Source organism: Dryobates pubescens, chromosome 3 (genome assembly GCF_014839835.1).
Source record: "Dryobates pubescens isolate bDryPub1 chromosome 3, bDryPub1.pri, whole genome shotgun sequence".
In the NCBI taxonomy this organism is placed as follows: domain Eukaryota; kingdom Metazoa; phylum Chordata; class Aves; order Piciformes; family Picidae; genus Dryobates; species Dryobates pubescens.
Genome location: NC_071614.1, coordinates 8,229,691 through 8,242,663, shown reverse-complemented (window position 1 = coordinate 8,242,663; position 12,973 = coordinate 8,229,691). Strand labels below are relative to the sequence as shown.

Below are 12,973 nucleotides of genomic sequence, written 5' to 3'. Positions count from 1 at the left end.
GGAGCTGTGGGTACTGGTTGACAGCAGCTAAACACGAGCCAGCAGTGTGCCCAGGTGGCCAAGAAGGCCAATGGCATCCTGGCCTGAATAAGGAATAGTGTAGCCAGCAGGAGCAGGGAGGTCATTGTGCCCCTGTACACGGCACTGGTTAGGCCACACCTTGAGTACTGTGTCCAGTTCTGGGCCCCTCAGTTTAAGAAGGACATTGAGACTCTTAAACGTGTCCAGGGAAGGGCAACAAGGCTGGAGAGAGGCCTTGAGCCTCTCCCTGTGAGGAGAGGCTGAGGGAGCTGAGGTTGTTTAGCCAGGAGAAGAGGAGGCTCAGGGGAGACCTTATTGCTCTCTACAACTACCTGAAGGGAGGTTGTAGCCAGGAGGGGGTTGGTCTCTTCTCCCAGGCAACCAGCACCAGAACAAGAGGACACAGTCTCAAGCTGCACCAGGGGAAGTTTAGGCTGGAGGTGAGGAGAAAGTTCTTCACAGAGAGAGTTATTAGCTGTTGGAATGTGCTGCCCAGGGAGGTGGTGGAGTCACCGTCCCTGGAGGTGTTCAAGGGGGGACTGGATGTGGCACTTGGTGCCATGGTCTAGTAGTCATGAGGTCTGTGGTGACAGGTTGGACTTGACGATCTCTGAGGTCTTTTCCAACCTTACTGATTCTATGATAATAGTCCTTTGTCTGGTCCAGGTGGAAGTTTTGCATTGCCTGTTAGCCTGGTGTTTAATGGAACCTCTCTCTGCTTCCCTTTTCAAACTCTATTTCATCTTTCTACACTCACATATTCAAAGGCTGTTGTAGGAACAGCCACTTTGATACTGGGCATGTGTGGGGAATTAAATACTGGTTTGCATTCACAGACCACAGTAAATGCAGGGAATGTCCTCAACCTCCACCAAGTAATTAATTTTCATGAAATGCCCTGTGTTTTAACAGTTACTGCTTAAAAACATTTCTTCTGCAATGAATGGCCCCATATATTTTCAGCAAGACACTTCAGAAATTGATATCCCACTAGGACTAAATTAAATTTTTTACTGTTATCTAGCTCTATTGCAACACTCACTAATTGCTAATTCTCAGATTGGTACAATCAATCATGCAATTTACATTCCCAGAAATTGTTTCAAATTGAGGGGGGTCTCCATTTTTTAGATTTTAAATTACAAAATCCCTTCAGGGGTTAAGACTAAACAATCTAAATATTAATAATTTGAGTATGCTCAAGCATTGAAGTGTCATGACCAGGAAGCAGGCTGATGCAGGTGTCATTTGCTGATTGACTGGAGCAGATCTGAGCCTGCACAGGTCCTTCGAGAGCTACTCCCATCCTTCCCTCCAGCCTCCCTCCACCATACAGTCCTGATCATTTCTTTGTGTCCATGGTTGTGCATTACAGCCCACTGAATCAACCATCCTGTTGACCTGATTCAAGAGGACAGGACAAAATGGTCCCTTTGGAGGCAGTGGGAAGACAGATTAGCATTTTATGTATGAATTCACACAAACAGATAGATGTATGCATACACACATATCTGTAAATGGATATCTATGGATCGTCCACATTAGCAGCTTCAGATAACAGTAAACCTACTGCCATACTATTCTACTCTAAAACTTCCACTGCTTAAGAGGGAACACATCAAGAGAGACCTTACCAACTGAGAATCAGGTGCAGGGTTACAGGCAGCTCAATGACCAGATGTCTAAGAGCTTGTCCCTTTCTCCCTCCCTGGCTCCTCCCTCCAGTACTCACAGCTCTTCTGGCCTTCCTACTCCTGGATGTTTACCCTGTGTCTGCTTCACTGTCAGAGTCTTCTCTGAACCTCTTGAATTCACTGATGGAGCAGAAAAACATCCCACTGGGTTTGCTGGGTTAGTTTTCTACCATGTTAGAAAGAAGAGTGCACCTCAGAGAGCTCTGAAAAGTTCTAGAAACAGCAGCAGAGTAGGAACCAACATTCAGGAGCAGGAAGGGAGGTGGGAACACACTCCCTGTCAGGCAGCCACATGTTGCTGAATCACTTCCTATGTCACATGAAAGCACATGTTTCTGACTGCACTATCACAAGCTGCTGAGCTGACCCACAGCTCACTGCCACCACGAAGGGATTCTCCTTCTCCTCCCCCAGTCCCTCCCTCTTGAAACCCTCTCTTAAAGGGAATATGCAGCAAAAACAAAGAGGGTCTTCAATTGAGTAGTTTCTTTTGATTCTTGGGATGAGGAAACTACACTAAAAGTAATGAAATTAGGAAAGGGCAATCACTGGCTGTGATATGGAATTTTGATATGGAAGCCAATTAAAATCCTGGTGTGAGCTCACAGGGATTCACCTGTGGCAGGCACACCAGGGACCAGCTGTGTTCTAGAAGGACTTCTGAAAAACCTCCTGTAGCACCATGGGCTTGTCCTGGGTAATCTACACTGTTTTCCAGTTTCAGCCAACAGCAATTCCACTAACATACAGCATGCTGAATTATAGGCAAGAAATTCTGGTTAACAGCATACAGCTCATGGAACAAGAATAAATCTCACGCAGTCACCTGACATATTAACAGCAATAACTTGTTAACTACCTTCAGTAAGAGACCAACCACTTTTAGAGAGATTTACCTCATAGATGTCTTTCATCCAGGTGGTTATACTTTGAAAACTGTCCAGATTTGTGATGTCATACACAAGGACAAAGCCTTGTGCACCACGAAAATAGCTGGTGCTCAGCGTATGGAATCGTTCCTGACCAGCAGTGTCCCTGAAAGAAAGGGTAAGAAATCACAGACAGGCAAACAAAAGGTGATCAAACTGCACAAGCACTCAAGAAAAAACCCTTTAATTTTAAGGAGATTTTGAATGGTGTAGCATTCAAAAGAAAAGAAAATACACAGGGAGTACAAGGATGGGAGGAAATCTGGGTGACAGATCCAGCAGTGAAAGAAACACACTGGAACTGTTCCGAACTTAAGAGTGCAGCTTCAAACCCACCACTGCTTCTTTAGAAACAGAGCTGCTGGAGGGAGTCCAGAGGAGGGCCACATAGATGATCCAAGGGCTGTAACACCTCTGCCATGAGGATTGACTGAGGGACCTAGGGCTGTTCAAGCTAGAGAAGACTCTGGGGAGGCTTATTTGTAGCTGCCTTTCAATACCTGAAGGCATCCTACAGGAAGGTTGAAGAGGGACTTTACATAACAGTGTCTGGAGATAGGACAAGGGGGAATATTTTTAAGATGAGGAACAGTAAAGTTAGACTGGATCTTAGGAAGAAGTTCTTCAGTACATGGGTAGTGAGACTCTGGAATAGGTTGCCCAGGGAAGTTGTGGATGCCTCCTTCCTGGGGATGTTCAAGCCCAGGCTGGATGAGGCTGTGAGCAGCCGAATCTAAATGAGAGGCATCCCTGCCCACGGCAGGGAGGTCAGAGTAGATGATCTCTAAGGTCCCTTCCAACCTAAGCCATTCTGTGATTAAAAGCAGTACAATTCAGGTGAGTTCAAGCACTGCAGCAGTCAGATGACATCCCTGTGCAAAGTGTGACACAAAGAGCAAACCAGTTTAGATGGAAGGTAGGTTTGGGGAGGAAGCCAGAAAGCACAGGGATGCTTTGTCACTTTCCTCGGTGTCCCTGCACAATTAAATCTACTTAGCACGGATCACAGATCTGTGCAGCTTGTACTCTGCAAGTTTTACTGTTAAAACAATCTAGCAGCAACCTTCTTTGTAACTTACATCAGTTGCTGCAAAAAAATATGCTCCCTTAGGCCAAACTCACATTTCTAAAATGACCTGGTAGGAAAATCTGCACTTTCAGAAGACAGACAATTAAAAGCAGATGAGATTTTTCATGCTCTGATGTACTTTAGTTGGCTCTCATTTGTGATATAAATTAAAACTTACCATATTTGAAGTTTCACTCTTGTACCATTAAATGTTATTGCCTTCACTTTAAAATCGATGCCTAGAAGAAAGAAGAAAATCTGTTAGCATTGCTCATGATAACGTGGATTCCCTGTGAAGACCGTTTCTTATCTCTTGTTACCATGCAATTCTGAGCAGAAAGTGAGAAGGAGCTCTATCAAACAAAGGATAACAAGCCAACCACAGACGTTCAGATGGAAATTGGGCAAGGATAACGTTCCACGGTGAAGACAGCTACGTGCCAAGACATGGCAGCAGTATGACACAAAGCAATGGTGGGGGCAGGTCAACACAGAGGTGCAGATATCCTGAAACTACATGTAGGTGTTTCCATGAACAGGCAAGTGGCGTGGCAGGAGTTTCATGCCCTGTGCACAATAATACTTGGCAAATACATTGGTGATTCCTGTTGTTTCCAGTTCCTTCACAACAGTGTGACAGCTATGAATGGACAGGCAGAAATGCTTACAGAGCTGTCGCATGTGCAACACCAGTTTTCAGTCCTTCCAAATCCCTAGGGAAAAAAAAATCTGGGATTACATGAACAGGAACAAAAATTAGCTGTACTAATTAAATGCAAAGGGAAACACACATTGGATTTCATTGAAAATGAAGAAGACTCTCTCTACAGCCTGAACCACTGTGCAACCTAGATCCAGAGTGACAAAAACAATCAAACATTAGCACTTGAAATCAGTGCAGAACGCCACCTCTACATACACAACAGATCCTTCCTTAAAGATACCTTCCTCCATAGTGTTCTTCTAATATATTGTCAAATTAGTACTCCAAATGTGGATTTATGGGTTGTTGAAGCTCCAGTGTTAGTATTAGCAACTACTCACTGGCAGATTCTGTCGAGGGAAGAGGAGAGGGAAGAGGAGAGGGAAGAGGAGAGGGAAGAGGAGAGGGAAGAGGAGAGGGAAGAGGAGAGGGAAGAGGAGAGGGAAGAGGAGAGGGAAGAGGAGAGGGAAGAGGAGAGGGAAGAGGAGAGGGAAGAGGAGAGGGAAGAGGGAATTAACCAGGTTGGAAAAGACCTTTGAGATCATCAAGTCCAACCTATCACCCAACACCATCTAACCAACTAAACCATGGCACCAAGTGCCTCCTCTCAGTTAACCATTTTCCACCCAATTACTTGATTGCTGAAATTTGAAATACTGTTTGACAATTTCTCTGCTTGTTTTCTTTCCCCCACCCCCCTGATAAACCACTGCAGAGTGTTTCTGTCAGTTATATGAAGTGAACTGCAGGTGCCATTGTAACAGCTGGCCATACTTCTCTTCTCTTCTCTTTTCTCCTCTTTTCTCTTCTCTTCTCTTTTCTCCTCTTCTGTCTTCTCTTCTCTTCTCTTCCTCTTCTCTTCTTTCTCAGTCTAAGATAGAATCTGCCAGTCAGTAGTTGCTAATACCAACATTGGAGCTTCAGCAACCCATAAATCCACATTTACAATTCCTTAAGGTCAAAAGATGCCTACTTAACATGACTTCAGGGTGATTTCTTCACTAATATCAATGTCACCTGAAAGAACTGTACATTGAAAATACACAAAAATCTTCCACTGATACCACTGCACTGAAATAAGAACTTGTCTGCCATATTACTTCATCCAAGGAAAACAACCCTGGCAGTAAACCTAAAATGTAGAGGAACTGTTCCCCTCCTTTTGCTGTGCACCAAACTTTGACAAGCACACTCTCAACAGGAACGACTCCCAGTGCCATTAACATTTTTGGTCTGCATGTGGCAAAAGAGTTGAGGTGGACTTTAAAAATTATTATGATAATCATGTCTCCCTCTTGATGAATTTTTGTTGAAGCTCCAATGGAAAGATGAAATAATATAATTGGTCTCTGTAATTAATATTACCCAAAGCTTCCTCGATGGAATTAATAACGTCAGGTGGAAATGTAATTTAAGCCAAATTTGCTCATGTAAGGTGAAATTCCAACGTGATGGAAAACACTTGCTCCTGAAATTCACATGGCTCTGTTTAATTATCTGTATCACCTTCCACAATTGATGTGAGAGCTGTTGAGAGGGACGGAGGGAGGCTGGAATGTCACTTTCAAACGCTGTGCTGGGAACGGAGCAAAAAGAATTATAGTCCAGCCAGCCAGGGATTCCCAGACCTAGAGGAAACAGTCCTGAGCTGACATAAATTTTAATAATAAATTGCTGTGAGCTTTTTTTTGAATGTATATTATTATTTATAAAAAGGGAAGCAGAGTGCTGAATCAGACTAAAACTTAATCTAAATTAAAATAAGGCTTATTGACTTCTTAAGTCAACTTCAAAATTTATTGACCTAAAAGGTCAATGAATGTTAGTGAAAACCAGAAGTCAATATGTTCTGCATGCATGGATTGTTCATGTCTTTATATGAAATTTCCAGCAAACTTAGCAAATTGGAAAGACAGGAAAGAAAAATGGGAAATACAATGCCAAAGACAGCTCACAGATTTCAGATGATTTTAGGCCCATGTATTATACAACATGATCAACATCACAAAGCCAGCATTGATTACTGCTCTTGAGATAAATGTTATTTGAATGCAACAGCTTGTACCTGCTTCTCTTAAGCTGTCAAATACAACCCAAGAAGGGGTAGGCTGGGTTCCAATTCAAATTCTAGTTGTTATTTCCAAGTTTTATAACCATGAGATTAATTTTTTTTAACTTTATAGTCCAAATGATAAATATGCCCACATTAGGACTGAGGCACCTTAAATGTAATTAGGTCTAAAAAGCATTAAAGTAGTCAAGCATGGGGAAATTCAGCTGTGAATTCCCTCAGTGTCTGTAAAACAGCCTTTGGCCATCTGCAAAAGTCCTCTCCAATGAGGTCTTTCGCAGCTGGCTTAGAAAGTTACAACACACTTTTCACTAGAATAGAGTAGGATAGGATAGGATAGGATAGGATAGGATAGGATAGGATAGGATAGGATAGGATAGGATAGGATAGGATAGGATAGGATAGGATAGGATAGGATAGGATAGGATAGGATAGGATAGGATAAACCAGGTTGGAAGTGACCTTTGAGATCATCAAGTCCAACCTATCAGCCAACACCATCTAATCAACTAAACCATGGCACCGAGCACCCCATCCAGTCTCTTCCTAAACACCTCCAGTGGTGATGACTCCACCACCTCCCTCAAGTTGGAGTGGCAAATTCACCCCAATCCTGGTAGGAAAGGCTCAGAAAATTAAGTTTATCCCAAGAAAAATGCATGTTTGAGGATGCAACAGTGATAGCATGGATGGAGGGTGGTGCATGTCCAAGTACAGATTCTACCTAGACCACTCACTATCATACAGCATCCTCAGCTCTGGGAACAGGGAAGCAGCTGGTATCAGCTCCTGTGCTCAGGCTGGGCAAGTGCCCAGTGAGATGTTGTGGGTTGAGTTTCCACCCTGTTACTCCTAACCATACTTAACCTTTATTAGATGTTGGTGCATTACTTGAATCAGACAATTCCAGTACATGCCAAGGACTATCTGAAGCAGAGTTGTATCTGAGGAGTCAGTGATCACTGATGTTTTGGTAAGAAAACCAAGTCATGGGATGAGATGGTTTGTTAGGAAAACCAGGGTGACCAAAAAACCATCCAGCCTTGCAAAAACTAAAATGAAATAAAAAACTGAGATGTGGATTACTAGTAGTCTTGTTAACACAGGCCAGGTTTACCTTCACTGTGGTTGATTTTTATTGATTAACTCTATTTCCTTCTAAAATGAGTATCAGGGAATCTACACAGACTCCACAGCTGGTTCTCCCATTCATTGCACATTAGAAACAAATGCATAAATCACTTGAGTTTGCAACTTCACTCTTAATAAATCTTTTTCCTTTTTTCCCCTTAAATGTAGGCTTTCAAAACAAAAAGTTTCTTTTTGAGGGAAAAAAAGGACAAAATAAAATTATCAGTTGTCTCCTAATCCCAAACAGGGAGTTGCACCAGTCTGAACTATGGCAGGCTGGAGAGGTGGGCACAAGCCAACCTCATGAGATTCAACAAGACCAAGTGTAGGGTCCTGCAGCTGGGTCGAGGCAATCCCAGGCACAAATCCAGGCTGGGCAGTGACTGGCTGAAAGCAGCCCTGAGGACAGGGATTTGGGGGTGCTGTTGGACGAGAAGCTCAACATGAGCTATCAATGTGCACTTGCAGCCTGGAAACCCAATCAGATCCTGGGCTGCATCAGGAGAATAGTGGCCAGCAGGTCAAGGGAGGTGATTCTCCCCCTCTGCTCAGCTCTGGTGAGACCCCACCTGGAGTACTGCATCCAGTTCTGGAGCCTCTATTACAAGAGGGATCTGGAGGTGCTGGAAGGTGTCCAGAGACGGGCCACAGGGATGAGCAGAGGGCTGGAGCACCTCTCCTATGAGGACAGACTGAAGGAGTTGGGGCTGTTCAGTCTGGAGAAGAGAAGGCTCTGAGGTGACCTTATTGTGGCCTTCCAGTATCTGAAGGGGGCTCCAAGGCTGGGGAGGGACTTCTTAGGATCTCAGGTAGTGATAGGACTAGGGGGAATGGAATGAAGCTGGAGGTGGGGAGATTCAGGCTGGATGTGAGGAAGAAGTTCTTCACCATGAGAGTGGTGAAGCCGTGGAATGGGTTGTCCAGGGAGGTGGTTGAGGCCCCATCCCTGAAGGTGTTTAAGACCAGGTTAGATGAGGCTCTGGCCAGCCTGATCTAGTGTGGGGTGTCCCTGCCCATGGCAGGGGGCTTGGAACTAGATGATCCTTGTGGTCCTTTCCAACCCTGCCTGATTCTATGATAGATTTGGCTGGACTCACACCTCTGCAGAAATGTTTCTCACAGAGAATGTGTGCTGCAGGACCACAGCCACCTCATATACAGCAAAATAACAACCTCACAGCCTGCGAGATCACACCCTGATCTCTTGTACACAGAAGGGTCTTTTGTTCATAAACTTTCTCTGTGGCTTTATATGCAATGCCATTGTTTAAACAAAAACATTTATTCTTTATAGCCTGTTCATAATACAATGCAACTGCCTTATGATGCATAGAAGTTTAATTAGAAAACTATAACTGCTTATAATTTACCCAAACTGTGTAATTGCAGAGGAGGAAGGGCACCCAGCCTTGAGGGTTTAAGTGCTGCATAAAAAGCTTTCAGTGAAAATTTACTGCATCTCAGAAAAGTTCGCTGCTACCAGAGCCTATAACAAAGTGTTTGGGATTTCCCCCGTTGCAGTAAGACTGGGTTTTCTCCTAGTAACACAAACCTGTGACTCATGATGACACAGGAATGAGATGCTGAACCATCTTTTAAATCTCATGCCTACTACCCTTTGCCACTAAGGAAGATGGTGGCACATGATTTTGTCAGGGAATGTGGACAGCTGAGAGACTCTACAGCCTGGGTAATCTTCCCTCTACTCAAATCACTATTCCAGCTGGATAGGTAGGGTGAAAAAATCAACTGACATCAGAGGAGCATTCAACAGGCTGAAGGACAGAGAAGGAACTTTTGACTGAGCTTGCATGAAACAGGCATCTGGATGAAAACAGTTATTTGTTCTGGTGGTGCCAAGGGGCAGAAGACATCATGAACAAAAAAAGCACTGCACTGTGTCCTCCTTTACACCACCATGGGCCATGACCTATATGCCATGCTTTGAGTTGTAGCTGTCCAAGGAAAGTGAATTTCCACTTCCAGCATGACTCTTCCAGAAGCCATCACTCACAATCTTATTCATTCTAAAAGTGTAAGCTCCAGCAGACCTCCTAAGATGGAACTGAGTGGAGCACAGCATTTGAGAAATAACTTTAAAATCACCTTCAGGTAAAAAAAACCCAACATATATGGATGACTCCTTTACATTTGAGATAAACAACTGTGTAAGAAGTTATTAAATCTCTCAAAAATAGGTTTCAGTAACACTAATAAAACTAACAAGATTACTCTCAGCCCATGACTTCCACAAAACCTTTTCATCTTAAGTATTCCTTCAACTACTTCAACCCACAAGTTGGAAAAGATGTATTTAACATCATCACCATGCAAGAATTTTTAACTCTGCCATGGACTGAATTAAAAGAAAGTGTTCCACAAAAGGAGTAACCTCACAGCCAGGAATCTATGTTCCAATGTAAAACACATCAACAAGTCTGATGTTTATCTTCATGGCCATTCTTTGGCAGTCCTTGCTAAGCCTGGTCACAAGTTCCCTGTTACAAGGATCCATTTCAGGACTGTATTGCTAGCTGGGTTCCCCCCTTCTTGGATCATGTCAGTTTCAGAAGTTGCTTTCCAAGAGTGGGCAAAATTAAAGCAGCTTAAATTCAGCCATTCTCATGTATGCAGGTCAAGTCATCTCACATCCCTTGTGTCCCCTGGGCCAGCTGCTGCCACAGTTAATACTTGTTATTCATTCACTTAAGGCAACTTAAATGTTTAAAAGACCCATGCATATCTCAAATGCAGAACACACCATTTATTGTGCATACTGTCTCTTCAAGAGCATGGAAAAACATATAAATAGATAGACAGGTAAGAGAAATATAAATGGATAAATACATTCTCACACTCATGCAAACTTTTAAAAGTGAAAGACTCCCAACTAGAAATTGGAAAAATCTCCACAGCAAACCAAACCACATTACACATTTTCACACTGATGACCTGGTTGTCAGCATGTGGACAGTCAACTTGCTCTTCCCCACAGCAGTATGGGGCTGGTGTACCACAGCAGCTGGAGCTCCCCATGACCCCCAACCTGCAGAGGAGCCAGGGAAAGCAGCTGGTGGTACAGCCCTAAACTGCCTTGGTGTGGCAGGGCTGATTGTCTCCATCACAGCAATGGCTCCATTGTGCACATGGCTACCTACAAGGTATCTTGACTTTATACCATTAAAATCATCACAAAGGCAAATCCCTTTCTAGCGTGGAAGCTGGAGGAATGGAGCATCTTATTGATCCCTGAGAACTCTGAGGCTGATACCATTTCCCCTGCACACACACAGCTGTACAGCAACAGAGCCTCCACCTGCAGCAGTGGGCAATATGGAACAGTAAGAAAGAAGCTGTCTGCATAAGTTTAAAGAACGATTAGGCTGCAAATGTCCCAGACTAACAAGAAAAAGAGCAAGAGCCAGCACAGCGGTTCTGGGGGGCAGGTGACATGTTTTCTGACACCCTGGCAAACCTCTGCAAAGGTTTAAGCTGCTGGACGTGGCTGTGCACAGAGGGAGCTTTGCCATCTGCGAGGCAGGCAGTGCCGACCTGCCGGTGCCGGGAGGGCTGTGTTGGAAGCGAGCAGCCGCGGCCTGTGGGCGGGAGGCGCACCGGGCAGGAAGGGACGAGGAGCGGACGCCGGCCCCCTGGGACCCACGCCAGGCCCGCGGGGCGTGCGGCGGCTGCCGGCGTGCAGGCAGACACCGGCCGGAAGGCAGCGGGGACACGGGACGCGGGTGCTGAAGGACGGCAGGGCGGCGATGCACCTGGGGCACACGGGCGGGTGCCAGCCTGGGGGTGCGGGACGGCGCCGGCAGGGAGCTGCCTGGGGGCCGGTGCGGTCACTCACCGATCGTGGCCAAGTAAGAGGTGGGAGCCCCGGCGGGCGGCCAGCCGGGCTCCGTGTACCTCCGCACGATGGAGGTCTTCCCCACGCAGGACTCCCCAGCCATCACGATTTTCACCAGCAGCGGCGGCTTCCCCACACCCCCGTCCCCGTGGCCCAGCCTCAGCCCCGCCATGACGGGCGCCGAGCGCCGGCCGGGCCGGGCCGGGCCAGGACGGGGTGGGGCGGAGCGGGGACCGCGGGCCGCCCCGCTGCGGGAAGCACACTGCGGCCCCGCCCGCGGTGGGGAGAAGCCCGGCGGCGGGGCTAGGACCGAGACGGGGGCCGGACGCCATCGCCTGCCCGCCGCCTCGCGCAGGTGGGGCGGGTTGCGCCGAGCCCCGGATGCCGCTGCGGAGCGCTGGGCTGCGGGGGCGAGGGGCTGCGCGGGGCCTCCGCCCGCTTCTGACAGCGGCTTTGAAGAATAAAGCATCCATCGGCATGCGCCTGCCCTCTGACCGACTGCTACCGCCCTTACAGCAGCCACATCTGCACACGTGCTGTAGGAAATTCAAACTGGTCAAGCTCTAAATCGTTTAATTCCTAAAACGAGTGAAAACCGGCAGCAAAATGGTTGCCATGAGGTAATGCTCTGCGGTACGCCGGTGCTGGGCCCGGTAGTGCTGCCAGGGCTGTCACCGCCGCCGGCTCTGCTGTGCTAACGCAATGCAACCGGGGCTGTGCTGGCCCAGCCTTTCCTGCGCCTCCGTGCTCCCTGAGCGGTCAGGGGCTGCGTTCAGATGTCTGACCGCTGCTTCACCGCGCTGACCACTGATGACTGACAGCTGCTTCTGATGACGGACAGCCACATCAGCTGGCAGCTGCTTGTGCACAGGGTCCATCGCCACGCTGAGCTGTGCAGCGGGGCCACATCAGACCCCTTAGAGGTCCTGTGCTGGCTTACACACGCTGCACTTCAGCCACTGCCCTGAACTAGGATTATGAAATTATGCAAAAATATGCTTTTTTTCTCATGAAGTTGCATCACTGAGGAGGAAAGAGGGAAATTTCACAACCCCATAATGCTTCCTCCGTGAAATACAGAAATAAACAGTCTGGTTTCTCATCACCTCCTAGCCTCAAAGACACAGAGAAAATAGGTTTTAATAATTTCCTCTTTTTCACTTTTGTTTTCATCTCACAGGCAGCATCAGCTGCAATATGCAAGACGATGTCCATCTGCAGTGTAGGCTTGCTGCATTTGTGTCTGGATGGTTTTGTCCCAATGATAAGGTTCTTGCCCCATTGCCAGTGTGCATACTGAACTCATCCAGTGCCATAAACTTAGGCATGCAATATATTGAAATTAAAAGTGCTAAGAGACATTTCCAAATGTTTGCATCTATCTAGACCTGTAATGATTCCCTATGGGTTTTGGCATTTTCATCTTCAAGCCTTCAAGCAACTCCTCAGTCAGTTCACCCATCACAGTGCAGTGGATGTGACATTCTTTTTGTGAAGGACAA

The 12,973-nt window shown here is 46.3% G+C and overlaps 1 protein-coding gene across 1 annotated transcript in view; it reads right to left on the bottom strand.

The window, feature by feature from the left end:
- The window catches only part of LOC104309121 (ras-related protein Rab-10), a 38,529-nt gene extending 26,886 nt beyond the window's left edge, over positions 1 to 11,643 (bottom strand). Inside the window, exons 1-3 of the mRNA XM_054180198.1 lie at positions 11,472 to 11,643; positions 3,892 to 3,952; positions 2,612 to 2,750 (exon numbers count right to left, since the gene is read on the bottom strand). Coding sequence (XP_054036173.1) covers positions 2,612 to 2,750; positions 3,892 to 3,952; positions 11,472 to 11,643 — 372 coding nt within the window. The remainder of the gene's footprint in view (positions 1 to 2,611; positions 2,751 to 3,891; positions 3,953 to 11,471) is intronic.
- Positions 11,644 to 12,973: the final 1,330 nt, after the last annotated feature.